General features: G+C 36.3%; 2 protein-coding genes across 3 annotated transcripts; both read left to right on the top strand.

The window, feature by feature from the left end:
* Positions 1-1,230: 1,230 nt before the first annotated feature.
* Positions 1,231-12,415, top strand: LOC125210473 (uncharacterized). Its single transcript, XM_089063968.1, has 18 exons — positions 1,231-1,435; positions 2,420-2,605; positions 2,706-2,893; positions 3,086-4,042; positions 4,129-4,206; positions 4,618-4,713; positions 6,430-6,480; positions 6,783-6,827; positions 7,242-7,413; positions 7,517-7,701; positions 7,906-8,790; positions 8,910-8,987; positions 9,403-9,712; positions 9,797-9,996; positions 10,572-10,648; positions 10,815-10,916; positions 11,148-11,331; positions 12,247-12,415. Exons 2-18 carry the CDS (start codon positions 2,434-2,436, stop codon positions 12,334-12,336), a joined length of 3,870 nt encoding a protein of 1,289 aa, XP_088920094.1. The 5' UTR covers positions 1,231-1,435; positions 2,420-2,433; the 3' UTR covers positions 12,337-12,415.
* Positions 12,416-13,297: 882 nt separating this feature from the next.
* LOC125202089 (uncharacterized) lies at positions 13,298-19,973 on the top strand. Of its 2 annotated transcripts, XM_048100414.2 has the most exons (11): positions 13,303-13,519; positions 14,565-14,712; positions 14,811-14,995; positions 15,202-16,146; positions 16,248-16,340; positions 17,392-17,707; positions 17,799-17,998; positions 18,274-18,350; positions 18,720-18,821; positions 18,920-19,103; positions 19,669-19,973. In XM_048100414.2, exons 2-11 carry the CDS (start codon positions 14,571-14,573, stop codon positions 19,759-19,761), a joined length of 2,337 nt encoding a protein of 778 aa, XP_047956371.2. In that variant the 5' UTR covers positions 13,303-13,519; positions 14,565-14,570; the 3' UTR covers positions 19,762-19,973. The 2 variants fall into 2 exon arrangements, 1 of the variants encoding a protein (XP_047956371.2); XR_007173029.2 differs by lacking the exon at positions 19,669-19,973 and having other exon boundaries at positions 13,298-13,519; positions 18,725-18,821; positions 18,920-18,940.
* The last annotated feature ends 265 nt before the right edge of the window (positions 19,974-20,238 follow it).

Below are 20,238 nucleotides of genomic sequence, written 5' to 3'. Positions count from 1 at the left end.
ATCAATTTTGTTAAAGGAGTGATTAATTTGGATAAAAATAAAATCAATAAATTGCTAATAATTTAATAGAAATATTGCAATTATTTTGAAAAGTATAACTTTTTTTCAAGTAGGAGTATTATATTTCTGAATGAATCGTATTATCTCGTTGTCTTAAACTGTGGAGAAAAATAGAGGTGTAAAATTTTTCTACTTTTTCATCGATTATTTTAAACAATGTAATGTCATTGGCGGATGTTTTGTGTTGTATTGCGTTTTACCGTCTTTTATCCAATGAGATGGTTCATACTTGATTCCTTGCTTATAATAGAGTCGACCTTTCTGCTTGTGCTAAATTGATCATTGAATGTTGCTTTGGTTCTTTTTAGTACAGTCGACTTGTTATCTATGCACTTTATGGCAATCTCTTTCCCAAGTCTTTACGTACTTAAAAGACTTTCATTCATGTAGGTGAGCAAACACATCTTTCAACATATCCAATTCATTTGAACTGTTTTTCCTTTCTCTTCGTATTGTGTTTCTCATAATGTAAAACTTGAACATTTCGGGGTTGACTCCATGCGAGTTGTGCCTTTGTATTTCCTCTAAAATCATGATGTTTAATGTGAAGATGAGCATACTTTCATCCACCGAGACACTAACCTTGGACTTCTTCGTGGCATCGAGATATAGAGTTGACAACTCAAAACAATACGATTCGAATTCAGCCTCTTGAAATTTCATTTTTTGTTTGGATTGTATCGATAATCAGTTTGATGATGCTAAAAGATCATTTAGGAATGTTGGAGTTGGTCAAAATTAGAGAACAAAACTTTATATTTATAATACTCTTTTTATTCAAATACAATAATGATTGATTACGGATAATAGTAATAGTAATTAATAAATAAGGGAAAAAAACATTTACATTCGTTCATGTTCCACTTGTTAATTTATATTTCTAACAATTTACATTACAAGATACAAATACTACTTAAAATATAAAATAATTAACTATATTACCAATAATTGAAGCCAAAAAAATTACCATCAACTACTACTACTAACTAAAAAATTGAAATATTTTATATATATACCCCAAGATAAAATTAAAAAGAAAAAAGAAAAGAAAAAGAGAGAATATCCAAAAATTTCAAACTAATTTTGTCCTCTATTGTAACAGGGATAATATCGGCATTTCAACCAAAACCACCACCTTTCCGGCATGTTGGCACAGAGCTTCTGCAACATTTTTTCTTTTCTTATTTTGGTGCAAAAAACTTCTGCAACATTTAATAGAGAAGCAGCAGTACTTTGATCTCCCCACTCCATTCCTTTCACAGAAATCTGCGACGTCCAATCCCTCGCAGGATTTGATGCTCTCTCCCTCAATCACATGTATAAACGTGAAACTCTTCTAAGTTTTTTGCTTGTTTGAATTCCGAGGTGAAAATCGGTACGTTTTTCCCCCTTTTCAGCTTTGTGTTTGACTAAAGTGATGATTTTTGAATTTGAAACGATACTACTGCAATTTTCGTAAGTACTAGCATCATTGTTGTGTTTATGTTGAAAGCAATTTCTGTTTGAGGTAAATTTTACTGATTTCATCGTTTACTGATGCTATTGCTGACTATGTTCGTTTTGATTCTATGCGTTTTCTCAAGGTTTGCTAGCTGAATCGAGTTATGCTGGAGTGTTTTAGTAGTATCAGTGCTATGTTATGTTGAAAGAAATTTCTGTTTGAGGTTGATTTTACTAGTTACATCGTTGATTGATGCTATTGCTGGCTCTGTTCGTTTTCATACCCTGCGTTTTCTCGAGCTTTGCTTGCTGGATCGAGTTATGCTGGAGTATTTTAGTAGTATCAGTGCTATGTTATGTTGAAAGAAATTTCTGTTTGAGGTCGGTTTTTCTGATTACATCGTTGATTGATGCTATTGCTGGCTCTGTTCGTTTTCATACCCTGCGTTTTCTCGAGCTTTGCAGCTGAATCGAGTTATGCTGGAGTATTTTAGTAGTATATGTTGAAAGAAATTTCTGTTTGAGGTCGGTTTTACTAGTTACATCGTTGATTGATGCTATTGCTGACTCTGTTCGTTTTCATACGCTGCATTTTCTCGAGCTTTGCTTGCTGAATCGAGTTATGCTTGAGTATTATAGTAGTAACAGTGGTATGTATGTTGAAAGAAATTTCTGTTTGAGGTCGATTTTACTAGTTACGTCGTTGATTGATGCTATTGCTGACTGTTCGTTTTCATTCCCTGCGTTTTCTCAAGCTTTGGATTCGATACTCGTGATTCAGTTTAATACTCGGTCTAATTGCTTACTGAGTCGAGTTTATGGTGCATATCTTTGAGTATTGTCAATACTGAGTCTTGTTAGTTATGAATAGTTTAGTTCCTTTTGCTGATAATGTTTATCTTCATTTGTTCTATTAAAGCTTGAACTTTTTAGATGGGGGCGGGGAGAAAAACCACAACGATTACTCTGAGTGAGAAGTATGAAGATCCCTGGAAATCTAACAGTGGTGCACCTGCTAGAAATCTGACCAAAGGCGAACTCGGATCCATTGTATTTGGATGCAAGCACAGTACTAAGAAGGAATGCTTAGATAAAGGGCTTTTTGGTGTGTTCTCATAGTCTAATGTCTTTATAGTTTATTTTAGGTTAATGCATCTATCTTTAATGCGATACTCTTTGATGTTGTTTGAAAATTTCTTGAGCAGGATTGCCAGCTGCGCATTATTCATACGTGAAGAAAGTCATCCCTGGCCTTACACTCTTTCTCTTCAACTATAGTGACCGGAAGCTTCACGGTGTTTTTGAAGCAATATCGTGTGGACAGATGAATATTAATCCGAATGCGTGGATCACTGCAAGTGAGGGTTCTGAGACTACACCATATCCTGCACAGGTACAAACAAAGCTGAGATTCCCTTGTTTATGCATAGAGTGTTGTTAATTTAGGTGGTTTTTTAGAAAGGGGCTTATAGAGAAGTGATAGTAAGTTATTTAAATTCGAATGTTTATCAATAGATGTTTGCTCAGATAGGGGTTTCTTCATTATGGAAGTATAGTCATATTGCAAGATATGTTTCTGTTTTAGGTACGGGTCCGTGAAACGTGTAGATGCAGTCCTTTGCTAGAAGAAGAAATGAAACCTATAATCGCAAAGAATTACTACACAGAGAAGTTCTTTTGGTTTGAGCTTGATAAAGAGCAGACAAAGAGATTGATGGCACTGTTCAAACCATCTCCATGGCCAGAAAACAATTTCCGCCCATCAAATGCAGATTGGAACAGAAACATTACCAATGTGCCGCCCAGATCTACTGTAATGAACTCGGGAGAACGCCTTGAAATGGAAGAGGCTAGGTTAAATGGGAAAGAGCAATCAAATGGCTCAATCACTAACAAAGATGTTCTTTCCCCAGAGAAGAAATGGAGTGAGTTGTTCAAGCCTTCATCTTCTTCATCAGCAGCAAACCGTGCTGAAGTTTCCGAACCTGAGAAAGTGTTGAGTCCATCAGCATCAGAATCAGAATCAGAATGGTTTGATGCGTCTGCCTCGAATTCTGATACATGGGGTGAATTGCCTCCTGAAGCTCCTTACACTGCAGCTGATGTTGAGAGTGACTCAAGTGTTGTGGAATGTTGGGAAGATAGCAATCTTGTTGACAGTTATTTGGAAGAGATATCTGAAAACATTGTGCAATATCATGATGGAGAGACAAGTATGCCTGATCCGAAAGACATGCCATCTTCGGAGAAGATGACTCTTTTCGATGGATGGGGTGATCCTGTGCAACCTGAGGAACCTGAAGAAGATAGCAAAGCAAGCAATGGATCAAGCCTCACTTTGGCAACCAGCGAGCATATGACTCTTTTCGATGGATGGGGTGATCCCGTGCAACCTGAGGAGCCTGAAGAAGATAGCAAAGCAAACAATGGATCAAGCATCACTCTGGCACCCGGTGAGCTTAACTTGATGGATAGGAGGGTTAAAGATCACAAGTCGGAAGAAGAACTGCAATATCCCGATTTTCTGCTTATGATCACTAAGGTATAACCTCCTCCATCTGTTTCTAGTTCCAGCAAAACATTTCCTCACCCTACTTTTCCTCTTGTATCTTGTGAAATGTGATGAAGGTGATAGAAGAAGTTAAAGAGCTGAAGGCCTTCCAGTTCAATCAAAATCTGAAAACTGAGACTCTGGAGCTGGAGTTGGTACTGTTTCTCTCTTCCATACACTGTGATTTTGTGAACTATTCTCCTCTTTTATAGCTCATTTTCTACCCCCATTTATACATCTTTCTAGAAGACAAGTGACTTTACTGTTATTCATATTTGAACTTGCACAAATGTTTGAATACACACACACAGATGCATACACATATATGTGGACTGTTTGCAATATCTTTTTTAGAGCTTTCTTTCTGCCTCTCTTTACTCATCTTTCTAGGACACTAGTAATGATATTTGAAGTGTACAATTGTTTGAATACACACAAGCATACATACATAATGACTGTTTGCAATATCATGATTTGGTAGATTTATTTGGGTTTTCTTTGTAATCAAACTGTGCTTCCATATCTGATTTCAATGTTGATGCTCTGGTATTTGAAAATCTGTGTAGGAACATTCCAAACAAGAACTTGATGAATTGAAGAAGAGGTGCCAAAAGCTGGAAGATACATATGACTGTGCCTCACCTGTTTCAATGAAGAACAATTAACTCCCTAGCTTTCCACTTTACTTTAATCACTAATTTTTTCCATAAATAAATTTTAAGAACTTTCCTTTATATGGGAAAATAGTACTAATATGTAGAACTTCATCTTATCTCTAAATTTAAAGAATTTTCTTTCTATGGGAAATATATAACTTAAGTTACTCCTTGCCAAAACATCTTCTCTCTACAAGATAATTGATGTGTAATTTAATTTAATACTACTAGTAGTATTTAGTAAATTAAGAATGCTGTGGAATTTGAAATACTACTGATAAATATAGATTTCACAAGTAAATTAAATATAGAATATAATACTAGTAATATTTCTCAAAATATACCGACATCTCCGAAATTAATTTTCTGATAGTCGTCGTTTCACACACATTGATTCCAATTCATTCCATTTCTACAATTGTTATTTTTGGGAAAATGAATATTTAATTGACCAGACTACGTGATGATTATGTCTTCTACAAATTCAGACACTTAAAAATTACATTTACCAAAACTATTATTATAAGAAAATAAGTGGATAATCTTCCACCTTTTCTCCAAAGGAAAAATCGGTAATTTGTCAATATTTTACATCCTATACTTTTCCATAGTTTAATATAACCAGGTTTTATTTTTTCATTTGATTGATTTCTTTCATCAAAGAGTTTTAATTTTTTTTGAAGTATTAGATTAAAGAAATTATTTAATTAGAAAATTAAGAAAAGAAATTAACCCATGAGTTAAGGCCAAAAATGGTACCTAAGATATGACTGTTTTATGAATTTGGTTCCTAACATTACCTTTTTTATTATTTGGTCCCCCACATATTAACTCTGACCCGAATTGGTCCCAAATTGACGGAACCGTCAATAATAGACGGAGCAGCGGCACCGCCGCCGGCTGAAAACCGCCGCTGCTGTCATCAGGCCGCCGCCGCGCCGACTTCGTAAAACAAGTTTTTAGGTTAGAAACTTGTTTCATCCGCCCCCAAATCAGAGCTCCTCAAGGAGGTGAACTCCACAACCGTCGTCCTCGCTCCGTCATCGCAGCTCCGACGCCACGCCGGCGGTACTCCGATGGTTCAGGCCTCCGTCGGCTAAGGTGCATCTCCAATTCGAAGAGATCTTCCCCCAAATCGACCAAATCGGAAATCCCCAAATTTCAAGCTCTTCAAATCCGCTGCCTTCGTCACCGGTCACCACCAAAGGTCGTTGCCTCACCCTCACCGGAGATCACCGTCGCTCAGCCGCTACCGTTGCTCCGTCTATTATTGAAGGTCCCGTCAATTTGGGACCAATTCGGGTCAAAGTTAATATGTGGGGGACCAAATAATCAAAAAGGTAATGTTAGAGACCAAATTCGTAAAACAAACATATGTTAGGGACCATTTTTGGCCTTAACTCTTGACCTATGCATAAAATAGTATATTTATTTATTTATTTATTTTTTATACATACAAGTAGTGTTACTGTAAAAGAATTTGACAGACTTTATCTCTATCTGATTGAAAATTGCCAAAAATATCACCTTGAAATTGCCTTCAAATTTTGCCATCAGTTAGCTAGGGGTAAAATTGTCATTTTCTCGTCATCCACACGGCTATTTTTCATTCTATAGCATTTCTTCACTGTATGAATGTCACCAGCTCCAAAGCTTGAGGCGTCCGTACACCTTCCTCTTTTCCAGCGCTGAGAAAATTCCGAATCATTTTCCTTTTTGTAGTTGTGTTTTTCACAGATCACTGATCGCAGCCGTTATAGCCTGAAATTTGAGGTAAAAGTTTCCTTTATTCCTACGTTTTTCCATTTTTAAATTTTCTGTATGTTTACTTGTTTGAATGACGGTGAAAACGTTGATCTGAGATCGGAAACTTAGTTTTAGTACTAATGCGGTGATGGTATGTGGTATAGTTTGCTTAATCTGTTGTATCGATGGATGCATGTTAAGTTGGAGCTCGATTTTTTCGTTTTTTTCGCGATAGTGCTGAACTGGTGATTCTCTGTTTCATTTTTGCCTTTGTTTTCATCGTGGATTGTAACCGTTCTGTTAATTTCTCTGATGACTAATTTGATCAGATTTTTCACATATCACTGATAGTAGCTGTTAGCCTGAAATCTGAGGTAACAGTTTCCTTCTATTCCTACCTTTTTTCCTTTTTTGTTAATTTTTTTTGGTATGTTTGCTTGTTTGGACGGCGAAAAACGTTGATCTGTAAGTGCAAACTCAGTTTCAGTACTAATGCAGTGTTAGCATGTGGTTTACTTTGCTTAAAATGTTTAATTGATGGATGCATTGTAAGTTGGAGCTTAACTTTTTTTGTTTTCTTTGCGGATTGATGTAAGTGCTGGTGGTTCTCTGTTTCCTTTTTTTACTCTGTTTTCGTTGTGGATTGTAACCACTTCTATTAATTTCTCCAGTGATTGTCTGATCAGATTTTCCTTGCTTGGTGTATGCCTTCATTTGGAGTCATGAAGTTTATGTTTGGTTTGAGATTTGTGATTTTGACTTTGATAACTAGCTCTTGGTACTTGTAGATGGGGAAAGGGAAAAAAAGTAGAACATATCCTTTGAAGGAGAAAGCTCAAGTCGAATGGACAGTCAATATGAGCAGAACGGCCAGAAATTTAACAAAGGATAAACTGCGAGCTGTCATATTTGGATGCAAAAATCACACAATCATGGAATGCTTAGATAACAATTTATTTGGTATACTTTCTACACGTCCTGCATGTTTATACTCTTTTTAGGTTAATGCTCGTAAGATGAGATTTAATTGTTTTTGAAAATTCTTGAAAAAAATCCCGAGCAGGACTACCAGATCATCATCATTCATATGTGAAGAATGTGACCCCTGGCCTTACACTGTATCTTTTTAACTATTCTGACCGGAAGCTTCATGGAGTGTTTGAGGCAGTTTCCAGCGGGCAGAGGAATATTAATCCACGAGCATGGGCTGACATCGAGGGTGTTGAGAATACACCATACCCTTCACAGGTTTAAAATTGAAAGAGTGAAAACTAGGAATCACTTGCTTGCTTTATGCAGGTATTGTTGTATGGGTGATTATGGGGATGTGAGTCTACCAAATTATTGAGGATGATGAAATGGTTGCTGGCTGTTTCATTTTCATACATTATTCATTATTGTTAGTTTAGATGGTTGATTGTTTTAGTTAGATGGCATGCTTTTCTCTTTCAGGTACGAGTCCGTCAACAGAGAAAATGTCCTCCTTTACTTGAGGAAGAATTTAAGCCTATAATAGCGAGTAATTATTATACAGACAGGTTTTTCTGGTTTGAACTTGACGATGAACAGAATAGAAGATTGCTGAATATATTTTTGCCATCACCAGAGCCTGAAAAGGTGCCTCGTCTACTGAATGTAACTCGGGAAAAGTTTGAACATTTGTCCAGCTCTGATGCATATGAGAATACAGTTGAGAAGATCAAGTGTGGAGAGAAGGAGGATTCATGTACCTCAGATAGTTATAAAGATTCTCTTGGTACAGAGAAGAAGTGGAGTGAACTGTTCAAACCTTCATCGTCTTCATGCACAGTGACGAATGAGGAAACTTTGCAATGTCAGGAAGTAGAATCAAAATCTTCAATGACAGATTTCTTGGATAATGAGTGGAAGTTTGCATCGTCTTCTGGCGGATGGAGCAAACTGTCCTCTGAACCTCTCCTCGGTGACCGTGATCCATGTGATGTAAGAAGTTGGAAAGGCTGTGCTTTTGTCGAAAACAGTGTGGGGGAGATTTATGAAAATAAGGTTCAGCATTTGCAGCATCAAGATTCGCAATGCGAAGATTCAGACAGTGATAATAAGCCCAATATGACAGAGGAATCTTCAGAAAACAATGATTTTTCTGATGAAGAGGTTGTATATGAACCCTCGGAACTTAAGGAAAGAGATGATACCAAGGAGATAGCAACACCTGGAACTGATTCGCTCATGATAGAAAGCTGGGAGAGAAATCAAGATCATTTGAACTTGACAGAGAAACCCTTTCAAGAGGACAAGAACGATACGCCTGCAGTGGTGCAAAGAGATGCAAAATCTTCTGAGTATGTAATCACTAAGGTACCTGCATGTTTCTGCCCAACTAAGAAGCTTTAGTGTTTGCATTTATTTACATATTTCCCATACTTTCTTTTCTCATTTATTAACACCATCTTGAATCTTATGGCTATATAATAAAGTTAATGCATGAAGTGGAAGTCTTGAAGCTATCCCAGGTGAAACAAAGGCTGAGAATTGAGAATCTGGAGCATGAACTGGTATGTGCTTCCCCGACTTTTAAGGGGCATTCGTTGCCAATATGTTGTTGTCTTATTACTAGCTCCTTAGCATTCCTGATCTTTTATGCCAATTATCTTTGTCTTCCCTCTCCTTTTTCCATTCGTCATTTTGTTCATGAACAGCTAAATTTTACACAACACCCAGTTGAGCTATGTATAAATCAATCATACTTCGCCATAGGTTTCATAGCTTGTATTAGTCTATCATCATTTTCTTTCATCTTCTTATGGAAATGTAAATTAATCCTTTGAGAAGAATGTCAGAGTCAGCCTTCCGATAATCCATCTGAAGTTGGTCGTGGCACCTTTTACTTTCTCGCGCTTTCACTTTCCAGTTCATATTTGTTGGTGTTGTTGGTGTTCTTGATAGTCTGGTAATTCTACACCTGCATAGGTCCACTCCAAAGTCGAAATTGATCAACTAAAGAGTGCTAGTAAGTTCGGTACTGTGTTGGCCTCTACCAGAGATAACTGCAAGAGAGAAGACAGTGCGTCCTCAAATCTTATACCCGAGAAGGTATTCATCTTTGGGGGATTTGATGGATGCTCGTGGCTTTCAGATTTGAGTTTGTATTCTCCATCCAAGGATCATGTTGTATCACTTTGCCCAATGACCTTTATTCGATCTCACACCTCGCTAGCAAAGTTGAATGGTGAGCTTTATGTCTTTGGTGGTTCTCACGATGGTGTGTGGTACGACACAGGTATAAACACCTCATTGACAATAAACTCATACCATTTGAACTTCATTATGGTAAAAGTGAAATAGCTAACACTTTTGTTGGCAGTTGAATCGTATAATCCCTTCAATAATCGATGGATCCAGCGGCCTTGTTTGAATAGGAAAAAAGGATCTATGGCAGGAGCATCCATGTATGACACAATATTTGCACTCGGTGGTGGCAATGGAGTTGAATTCTTCTCAGAGGTGGAATTATTTGATCCACGCATTGGAAGTTGGTTGTCCACTGATCCCATGCATGAAAAGGTGCATTGAAGATTTTATCATAGTACTAGATTTGTTCTCCTGTACAATAATAATAGTAGTACTAAATTATGTTAATTACATATCACAATTATATAGGTAAAATTATAAAGTATTCTATTTTAATTAAAAGGCAAAACCACCTCTTCATTTAATTAGTTAGAACTGGTATATTTTTATGATTAAAACTAACCTTTTTCTTAAGTGAAGTAGTAGTTATTTAGAGATATTGACACATCAATTAATTTGCGGAAAAGATTGTGGTAAGTGGTTTTGTTTTTATATCCCTCTCCTGTATATGTGTGTGTGCAATGTGCATACCCATACATACAATATATTTTATTATTTTTATTGTCCATAAACAATGTAATATTTCAAGTAATCTATATAAATGTTAATTTTGTTGATATGATATGATACAATGATATAAAGTTTAGTTTGTGGAGTGACAGTAGTATAGTAACTTTACTTTCTAAATATAGGTTAGCAGTCGTCCTTTTTCTTTACATGGAGTATAAAATATCATCATTGATTTAGTTAATTTTTTAAATATAACTCTGTATTGTTTCTATCTGCAGCGTTCTGATGCTGCCGCCACCGATCTAAATGGTGCTCTCTATGTTGCTGGAGGTTATGATGGAAGTGATTATCTTAGGTTGAACAATTATATCAATTATTTGTTTCTCTCATAATGCATTCAAGGCTTACTTAGTTACTTATATGTATATTATCTTTCTCTTTTGCTACACGAGTCGTACTGAAATTGCAAGTTCAGTCAAATGTCGTGATTTTAATGACAAAGCAATGTTCTATATAAACAGATCAGTTGAAAGATTTGATCCAAGACAACATGCATGGACCAACGTCAATGGTATGAACTTGAGAAGAGGGTGCCATTCTCTTGTTGCATTCAACGAAAAGTTGTAAGTAACGACTTGATTTGAAAATATTCGTAGGTATGCATGCTGTTTTTCAGAAAAAAATAATCATATCGGGCTGTCTTCCCTATTACTCAAAGCTAATTTGTGTAATGTATCAGGTTTTGCTAGTTTGGATTTCTTTCTATTTCAAGTTTGACTTGGTTAGGTGATTGTAATATTTTGTTCAACACCCATATCCAATAAGTTAGACTCAGCTATAGTTTTTCATCGCAGATATGCTTTAGGTGGTTATGATGGAGATACAATGGTGTCAAGTGTCGAGGTTTTTGATCCACGTATTGATTCGTGGATGATGGTGGAACCGATGAAAGCTTCAAGGGGATGCTTTGGCTCATTCGTCCTTGGGGGAAGAATATACGTTATTGGTGGTTTGCAGGACGCTCAAGTTTTAGACCAGGTATGTTATGTAGCATCATTTGCTTAGGCCTTAGGGTAATTAATTAGACATGATATGCCAAACTAATATAGGTAAATAGAAATGAACCTGCACCAGGAACTTCCTCTAATTATTCAAGATCAAGCCTTTAAGGTTCTCCAAGTAATTGTAAAAATTAAAAATTGATTTCTCAAACATGAAATTTATTCCCGGACCTTTGGCCAATAAAGCTCGGGATTTTGGGCCTTTAGTTTGGTGGTGGACTTTAAGTCTTTGTACCTAAAAGGCCAGGTGTTCGAATCCCCTCGGTTCAAACCCCTATGTGCCTAGCTCCTATGTTTGCCACTCTAGTGGTCGCGATGCATATCACGCTTGACCCTTTAAAATCCAATTTGTCCTTAAAGCGGAACTCTTTATAGATTTCGTGGAGTGCAAAGTGTTAAAACAATCACCAGCTAAACCATTTCTTAGTGACGATTTCCCAAACGATTAAATGACTTACATGCAACTTGTTATGAAGAATTCTCTTGAAATAAAGGCCTCCAAACCGATCCTATTCACTAGATGAAACGCAACTTGGTAAGACGTTTCTCGCTTGGGGGTTCGAGTCACCATGTGGCAAATGTGGTCTCTTTTAAAAAGGAAAAAAAAATCCCATTTGCTAACTAATTAGTACTACTACCAAGTAATTAAGTGGAAATAAATAAGTAAAGCAAATCACAAAGAAACATACTCTTAGAGAGAGGATGGTCTTCATGATGTATCAGAAATCTCTGCCTAACTCGTGAAGTCACATTATGTGCTGTGATTAGAGAAATCACTTGTAATTGTTCATATATTCTATTCACATATGGAGTATATTGTAAAGAGATTATAAGTAATCCTTATAGATACGAATTTTGCCCTGACTATATCTTCTTTTGCTATGGCAAATAGGTCGAATGCTACGATGAGGATATTGGTTGGCATGAGACTAGAATGAAATCACTTGGTAAAAGATCTTTCTTTTCTGCTCTTCTCTTGTGAAACAAGTTGTAAACATCTTTCTTTTTTGGTTGTATAGTTAGTATCTAAACTTTTTGTATGAATAGTGCCACTTTAAGCTTGCCAAGCCTACAAACAATGAATTCAGCTGATAAGAATCTTTTCTCCTGACTAGTAATTCAAGGTCAGAATATTGGGTGAGAAATATTAGAATTAGGGTGAAAATGTTATAGGGTAGTTTGGTCAGTTTATAAATGTTGTATATGAAATAACTAAAAAAAAAGAAAAGAAAAGAGAGAATTTTGAAAATCCTTTATTTTGAAAAATTTGCGTGTCTTCATCCCATATTTCGAAAAGTCAGCGAATTAATCCCAAATTTTAAAAGTTAGCTAATTTAACCTTTTTTTTTCTGAAATCTCTCTAATATTTATGAAAATGTATTGAAATTTAATAAAATTATTATAAACCATAATAATACTAAAGGTTAGCCAATTTCTCTATCCTCTTTTTTCTTCTCGATAAAATATTCAATCATCTTTTTTTTTTAAAGTTTAGTGAATTTCATCTCTAAATATTAATATAGTGTTGATTTTTGTTTCAATCAACGGATTTGATTCAAGCAAGTTATCACCAAAACTGGCTCACCAAAATTCACTGCCATAAAAAATGGAAAAGTATACTAGTTGTAACAAAACAAATTGATAAAAACTCATATTTAATTAGGAACTACACTAATTTCAATAGACATATCAAAATTAAAAAAAAAATGGTAGTACCATCAAAATATGGAATTATTTTTCAGGCAAAATTATCAAAATTTCTATCACGAATCTGTCTCTTCCCCAAGATAGGAAAAGATTCTGCTTTACATACCATACATGCCAGAAATAAATCAATCAACAATCCATTTCTATGCAATTTTGCGAATTCACCTTTACACCCCTAGATGCCTCCTCAGGCCCGTGAAACCAGCGAGGGGCGTTAAGGTCATTTCACGTCCGTACCAAAACCACAGTTTTAGAACTTTGGCGCAAAATCTCTGCTGCATTTATCAAAGCACTCTGCGCACCAACTACTAATTCACCGTAGCTTCTGCTCTCTCTCAAACGTCAGTTCATTTCGCCTCTTTCGCTCTACATTTCGCGAAACCCTAGCTTTTTTCTTCTGAGGTATCGATTTGTGCTGCCTCGGGGCTTCGATCGTCGCCGGAATTTTGAAATTCGAGGTGGTGATTTCTGTTTTCGGCCAATTTTGTGCGTTTGCGTGTGTGTGTTTTTGGATAATCGTGAGAATGGAGATGCTAGAACTTATTTCGGAGTAGTAATGTTGTGTTATTTTGTGGTTGATTTGGTGATAGGCATGCATTATGTGTGATCATGGAAGAATATGTTAAGTAGCTGCTTGTGTTGGTGTGCTAGTGCTCACAGTGAAGAAATCTGTGCTGTGTTTTGCTGTGTTGATTATACAATGAGTTTGTTGTGTGTTTTTGGATATGATTTCTGAGTGTGTTAAATTTTAGGTTTCGGGAGATTATGCCTTTTCCCCATTTTAACATTTTGCAGTCTCCTTTGCTGCTTAACTTTCTGAGTGTTTTTACTGACTTGAGTTGAATTCCAAGCTTAAAGCTGTATTTGCTCATCTTGTTTAGTAACAGAAGGACACCAATCTTCGGCACAAGTCTGAAGTTTGAGATGAAAAATTCTATTTTCAGCTGATTTTGTGTGTGTGTGTGTGTGTTTGGAAAATGGTAATAATGAGATTCTAGAAATTATTTCTCTGTAGACTTGCAGTCTGTGTGATCACGGAGGAACATGCTAAGTTGCTGCTTCTCTGTTTAGTGTTCACATTGAAAAACTCTGTATCTTGTCTGAATTATTTGTGGTTGTGTTGATTGTAAATGTGCTTATTCTGTGTTTCGTTTAGGATATTAAGTGTGTTAGTTTTAGGTGTATGAAGGTCATGTTTTAACTTATTGCAGTCCCCTTTACATCTTTTCGCCTTTCAAGTTTCTACCTTTTTGATTGACTTGAGTTGGACTTCCAAGCTTAAAGCTGGATTTGCTCATCCTTTTGTATTGTCATTTTATTGTATGGCTGTGAAAAGTCTCCAATCAAGACGTGTCAGTAGAAAAGGTTAATGTACGAGTTTTAGTTGATTATGTGGCCATGTGGGTGAATGCATACGGTCTCACAGTTTGTATGTAGTTAATGTAGCATTAGTTGTGTGGCTATGTATAACAATGGTGGTTTTTTTTTTTCATATTGCTGTAGAAGGGGATGAGGAGTAAAGGTGAAACTTTTCGATTGGAGACAAATTCTGAACGCCCTTGGAGAGGCTTGAAGAAAGATAAACTTGGGGCTGTGATTTTTGGATGCAAGCGCCACACTATCGCGGAATGCTTAAAAGATGGGCTTTTCGGTTCGCTACTTCTTGGCATTCATTTATTCTATTTTATGCTAATGTTTCTAGTTTGAAGTTACTTAGTTGTGATGTTATGTTGAAATATTATTGAGCAGGATTGCCAGCTCCACATTATGCATATGTTAAGAACGTGACTGCTGGCCTTACGCTGTATCTGTTCAACTATACTGACCGGAAGCTTCACGGTATCTTTGAAGCAGTTTCATGCGGGGAGATGAATATTAACCCACGTGCATGGATAACTAGTGAGGGAACTGAGCTTACACCATACCCTGCACAGGTAAACAAAACATGCACAATGGGACAGGTATAAAAATGATGATAATCCCATGTTTTCTTATCTATATGCCATGCCATTTGGAGGGTTTTCTGGGAGAACTAGAGTTACTTCTAACTTATGTCATGCTCATCAATTTTCACTAGTTAAATATTGGATCGTTTTAGTAAACAAAGTGTACTCGTATTCACAATATTCATCTCTTTTAGGTACATATTCGTGAACGGAGGAAGTGCAGGCCTCTACTTGAAGAACAAATTAAGCCCATCATAGCAAAGAATTACTATGAAGAGAAGCATTTTTGGTTTGAGCTTGACAAAGACCAAAATAGAGGATTGATGAAACTGTTTCTATCATCACCAATACCAGAAAAGCTGCCTCGTCTAGAAAAGTTGCCTCATCCTCCAGACACCACCTACAGCAACATGTTTGACATTTTGTCCAGCTCCAGTCAAGATGATATTGCAGATGAAGAGAACAACCATGATACTGAAGAATTTTCCGACATGGGTGAGATGAGGCCAAACGAGGACATGCATTCATCTGCCTCAGAAAATAATGCAGATTCTTCTGCTCAAGAGACAAAGTGGGCCGATTTATTCAAACCTTCAATTTCGTTGTTAAAGAATGAGAAAGTTCGTGAAACTAACAGTGCAAGTTTAAATTTACCAGTATCAGATATGGAGCGGAAAATTAGATCATCCTCTGAGCAGATGGGAGAACTCCCTCGTGAAGTTTGTCAAGATGCAGCTAATACAATGTCTGACTCATGCGTTATGGAACGGTCAGAAGTCATTTCATTTGCTGTTGATGATGGTGAAGAAGTGTATGAAAATAAGATGGCATGTACTCAATATTATGATCAAGATAGTGATATGCCTGATGTGCCATTTTCAGAGGATAAAACTTCTTTAGATGGAGAGGGTGAGCTGATGCTCTCAGTAATGGATTATGTACTAGCTGAGGAACCTGGAGAGGTATGCATTGATACCAAAGAAAAAGTAAGATCTGTTTTGGCATCCCTAGGAAGTTATGAGAGACACCATGATCAGCCTAACTTGCCAAATAGGGCTTCTCAGAAGAACAATAATCCATTGCCTGGAGGGGTACAAACAGATGTATCATCTTCTAATTTTCAGTATGCAATCATTAAGGTACCTTCAGCATATGTTTGGTTATGAAATTTCCAATGTTTGTATATATACATATTTCCAGTTTACATTCTCACATATCCCCTCCCCTCTTAAATCGCAAGGCATACATTGTGAGGTTAATGCAAGAAGTTGAAGGATTGAAGGTCTCCCAGTTGAATCAAAGTCTAAAGATTAAGCATTTGGAGCATGAGTTGGTATGGTTTCTTTCTTGCAGTTTTGCGCCTTTTGGGCTGTAGTTCTATTTGGTTCTTCTCAATGTCCTTATGAACTTCCATATTTCCTATAATATACTACTTTTATTCAACTCATATAAATTACTAGGAGACTACATTTCATTTAAAATTCATCCCAACTTTGCATGTATGGTAGTTGTGCTTGATTAATTTAGGTTGCATAATGGAGGTTTTCATTAGGTTAAGCTACTATACTGTGTTGCATATCCTTTTTATTTCGAGCAATGTTTGTTTTCAAAATTGTAGCTTTTTACCACTTAGTGCTTTTTGTGCTCATTTTGAAATGTTACAAAGCACATCATTATGACATGATTAGTTAATGCTCTAGCTGCAAACATCTGGGATCTGTGATATGCTATTTCCTTATTTGGCTCTTTCGTTCATGGTTGTGTTCAAGTTCTTAACTTAGTCGGACGACTCGGACTGCCATGCCATACTAAATCTAATTATCCTTGTGGAGCTAAGAAACTCCAAAGGAAATGTTAGTATGGATTGTATGAGTTCTAATAATTCCACACCCTTGTTAGTAATATCAATTTCTAGCACTGATCCACCATGCAAACATCCTTTTGTTTGAACGGTACTTAAGTCCCATTGGGGTTATTCTTCTTCTTGCTCAGCATCTTTTGCGTATTCCTCCCTTCATTCGGTAATAAATGTTCCATATTGGACCGGTGTGGATTTAAAGAAATTGTTTCACTTTGTAAAGGAAAGTGTGTGGAAAAAGTTAGTACAATATGGGTCCTACTTTTATGTACTTTGTTTTATAATAAAACATGAAATTTAATGGCGAACGGGTGAAAAAGGAAATATGTGACATTTAATGGCTGGTGGAGGGAGTATTATTTTTCAGCCTTCAGGTTTTATAGATTTTAAGATTTTGTTAGTACAACTCTTTTCATTATCTATTTCATTCTTGTTTTGAAATGCAACTTTATCTTTTGAGAAAAGTTGTGCTTTTGCGTTTGTATGCTTTCTTCATTTTAATCTTGATAGTTTAACAACTGTGTAGGTCCTTTCCAAACTAGAAATTGATCAATTGAGGAAAAGTTATCAGAAGCTGGAGCATAAAGCATCTTGTGCCCCAGATAACTGCAGTACAGAGGACTGTTCGATCTCTTATTCCGCACCTGAGGAGTCGGTATTCATTGTCGGGGGTTTTGATGGGTTCTCTTGGCTTCCAGATTTGAGTTTGTATTCTCCAAATCAGGATCGTGTCACACCACTTTGCTCGATGAGCTCTACACGCACATATGCTGCAGTGGCAAAGTTGAATACCGAGCTTTACATTTTTGGCGGCACTCTTGATGGTGTATGGTGTGATTCAGGTATAAATTCCATGACTCTGATTCTCTGTATCTTAATTTTCTTTCTTATTTCATTCTTGTAAATCAAATTAATATATCTAGCTGTTGGTAGTTGAATCATACAACCCAATCAGTAATCAATGGGTCCAGAGGCCTTCTCTAAAGATGAAAAAAGGAAGTCCAGCAGGAGCATCCATGCATAATAAAATCTTTGCAATCGGTGGTGGAAATGGGGCTGAATGTTTCTCAGAGGTGGAAGCGTTTGATCCAAATTTTGGTAGTTGGATCTACACTCAATCCATGCTTCAAAAGGTTTGTCAAGAGCCTTAGCCAAATAAATCTATTTTAAAATTTTCAAAGTTATTCGTAGTATAGCTGTTATATCTGTCAATTCCTTTCATGACATTTTTGTATGCACATCAGTCTACATTTCAAAGGTTTGTCAAGGGTCTTAGACAATAAATCCATATAAGCGGGTCGTTACTTTGCGTAAATACAATTAGAAAGCTATGTTGTGTGAAAAAGTAGCAGGCTCCACTAAATTTGTATATTAAGCATTTTGATATGTTGGTTCTTTCCCTCTGTAGCGTTTTGCTCCTGCTGCCGCAGCCATGAACGGTGCAGTTTATGTTGCTGGTGGCTATGATGGAAAGGATTATTTGAGGTTTGATAAAATTCTAATAGCTTCTTTCATCTTTTGCACTCATACATCATTAGCTTGCACTATGATTAACTCTTACAAGAACTGGGATTTTCGATTTGTCCTTGGCTCATCATGTATGTGAAACCAACCAAATTGAACTTCTAATTTTCATTCCGGTTCGCTTTTTGGTTAAAAAAATTTTGGTCTTTCGATTTTGGGCTCAGTAGCACTAAATGGTTGCCTCGTTTGAACAAAGAATTCACTCACACAAAATCCGTCTACTTCCTATGAATACCTTGTTCATATTTCAAACTAGCTTATTAGGAATCATTGTGTATAATCATCCTTTCCTCTTTGACGTTTTGTATCTATCTTTTCAACTCAAACCAGAACAGTTGAAAGATTTGATCCTAGACAACCTGCATGGACCAGCATCGGATGTATGAACGAGAGAAGAGGGTGCCATTCTCTAGTTGCCTTCAAAGAAAAATTGTAAGACGCAGCAGCTTCTTGACAAGAGTGACTGTCTTTGATTTTGTGTTTTCCCGGATCCCGAGTTAGGAACACTAATCATATGTTCTCATTTGCAGATACGCTATAGGTGGCTACAATGCTAATGAAATGGTGTCAACTGTAGAGGTGTTTGATCCACGATTTGGCTCGTGGATGATGGGGGAACCGATGACAGTGTCAAGGGGATATTTCGGCTCATTCGTCCTTGGGGGAAAAATGTACGTGGTCGGCGGGGTCCAGGACAATGATGTTCTTGATTTGGTAAGCACATTGAACTGAGAATATGCTTAGACTATGTTTAACAACAACCACACCAACACCAACAAGACAACCCCATCGATATTTAATTGATTTCTCTATTTTCCATGTCACCAATATTCATCACAACCCAACCTCACCCAACCATGACATTTTATATAGTTTTATGTTTTATATATTTAAGTACTAAAAATGGCAATAGTTAAACTTTGCAATGCCTAGAAAAAGATAGAAGTTTAGTGTCTAGAAACATAGTAGAAGTATCAAATATGGTCTCAATATATAGATATTTTTTTAATGAATTTTGATAATAAATAAATAAAAGTCTATCCATCCCAAAATTAGTCTGTATTTTTTTTTTTGGAAGTTTCTCTTTCAATGTGGTAGTTCCCATTTTTCACTATACTTTAGCCATTTCTGCTCTTTATTTTAGTTCACAAATTTTGAATTAAAACTCGTATCGTCCAACTAGGATGAGTAATGGTACTTTCCGTGGATGCAATATATTACTCAATTAAACATTGATATTTCTCATGCTCGTCACCTACATTTCTGATTGCAACAACAGATGGAATGCTACGATGAGAGTTCTGCTGGATGGCAAGTGGTCGGTGCAACGGCCATCGGTAAAAGGTCGTTTTGTTCTGCTCTAGTTTTATGAAGAACACATCCTGCAACTAGTCGTGGGTATTACTTAGGTGACACTTTTATTTTCAGCAAAGCCATGATATGATTTCATTTAGCCTTGTCATGAAGTTGTTTAGTTTCTCTTCCAAATCTTCAATGTCTTTTGTTCTTCATTTAGACATACAGGTTAACCTTTGACCTGATTTCTATGTCGAGGTTTAGAATCAAACTAATTTCGTTCTACAACTCTTTTATACTTCCTCCATCCCAGCATAAGTGACATATTTTTCACACGTGTTTTGTTAAAATTATACAGCAAAAATAAAGTAAGAGAAAATAATATAAATGAGATTCTCTTTTACGTTATTCACTTATTTTACTTTCTCTCTACTTTAACTATTTATAACCATTTTTCCAAAATACTCTAAATTTACCGTGCGAATGAATAAAAACAAATAGAATAATGCTGACTAATATGCTTGATATTTTATGGCCATCATATATCACTTTC

Source organism: Salvia hispanica, chromosome 2 (assembly GCF_029641045.1).
Source record: "Salvia hispanica isolate PSC_SH4W2 chromosome 2, Shi_PSC_v1, whole genome shotgun sequence".
Taxonomy (NCBI): domain Eukaryota; kingdom Viridiplantae; phylum Streptophyta; class Magnoliopsida; order Lamiales; family Lamiaceae; genus Salvia; species Salvia hispanica.
This window is presented reverse-complemented; position numbering and strand designations above follow the sequence as displayed.

What these genes read in the sequence shown, in the direction of transcription:
- LOC125202089 (XM_048100414.2), top strand. Translation starts at nt 14,571, where the DNA reads ATGAGGAGTAAAGGTGAAACTTTTCGATTGGAGACAAATTCTGAACGC. An exon ending in TTACACCATACCCTGCACAG is followed by an intron (nt 14,996 to 15,201) that starts GTAAACAAAACA and finishes CATCTCTTTTAG; the next exon opens with GTACATATTCGTGAACGGAG. An exon ending in TTCAGTATGCAATCATTAAG is followed by an intron (nt 16,147 to 16,247) that starts GTACCTTCAGCA and finishes TTAAATCGCAAG; the next exon opens with GCATACATTGTGAGGTTAAT.
- LOC125210473 (XM_089063968.1), top strand. Translation starts at nt 2,434, where the DNA reads ATGGGGGCGGGGAGAAAAACCACAACGATTACTCTGAGTGAGAAGTAT. An exon ending in CTTAGATAAAGGGCTTTTTG is followed by an intron (nt 2,606 to 2,705) that starts GTGTGTTCTCAT and finishes TTTCTTGAGCAG; the next exon opens with GATTGCCAGCTGCGCATTAT. An exon ending in GTTGCATTCAACGAAAAGTT is followed by an intron (nt 10,917 to 11,147) that starts GTAAGTAACGAC and finishes TTTTCATCGCAG; the next exon opens with ATATGCTTTAGGTGGTTATG.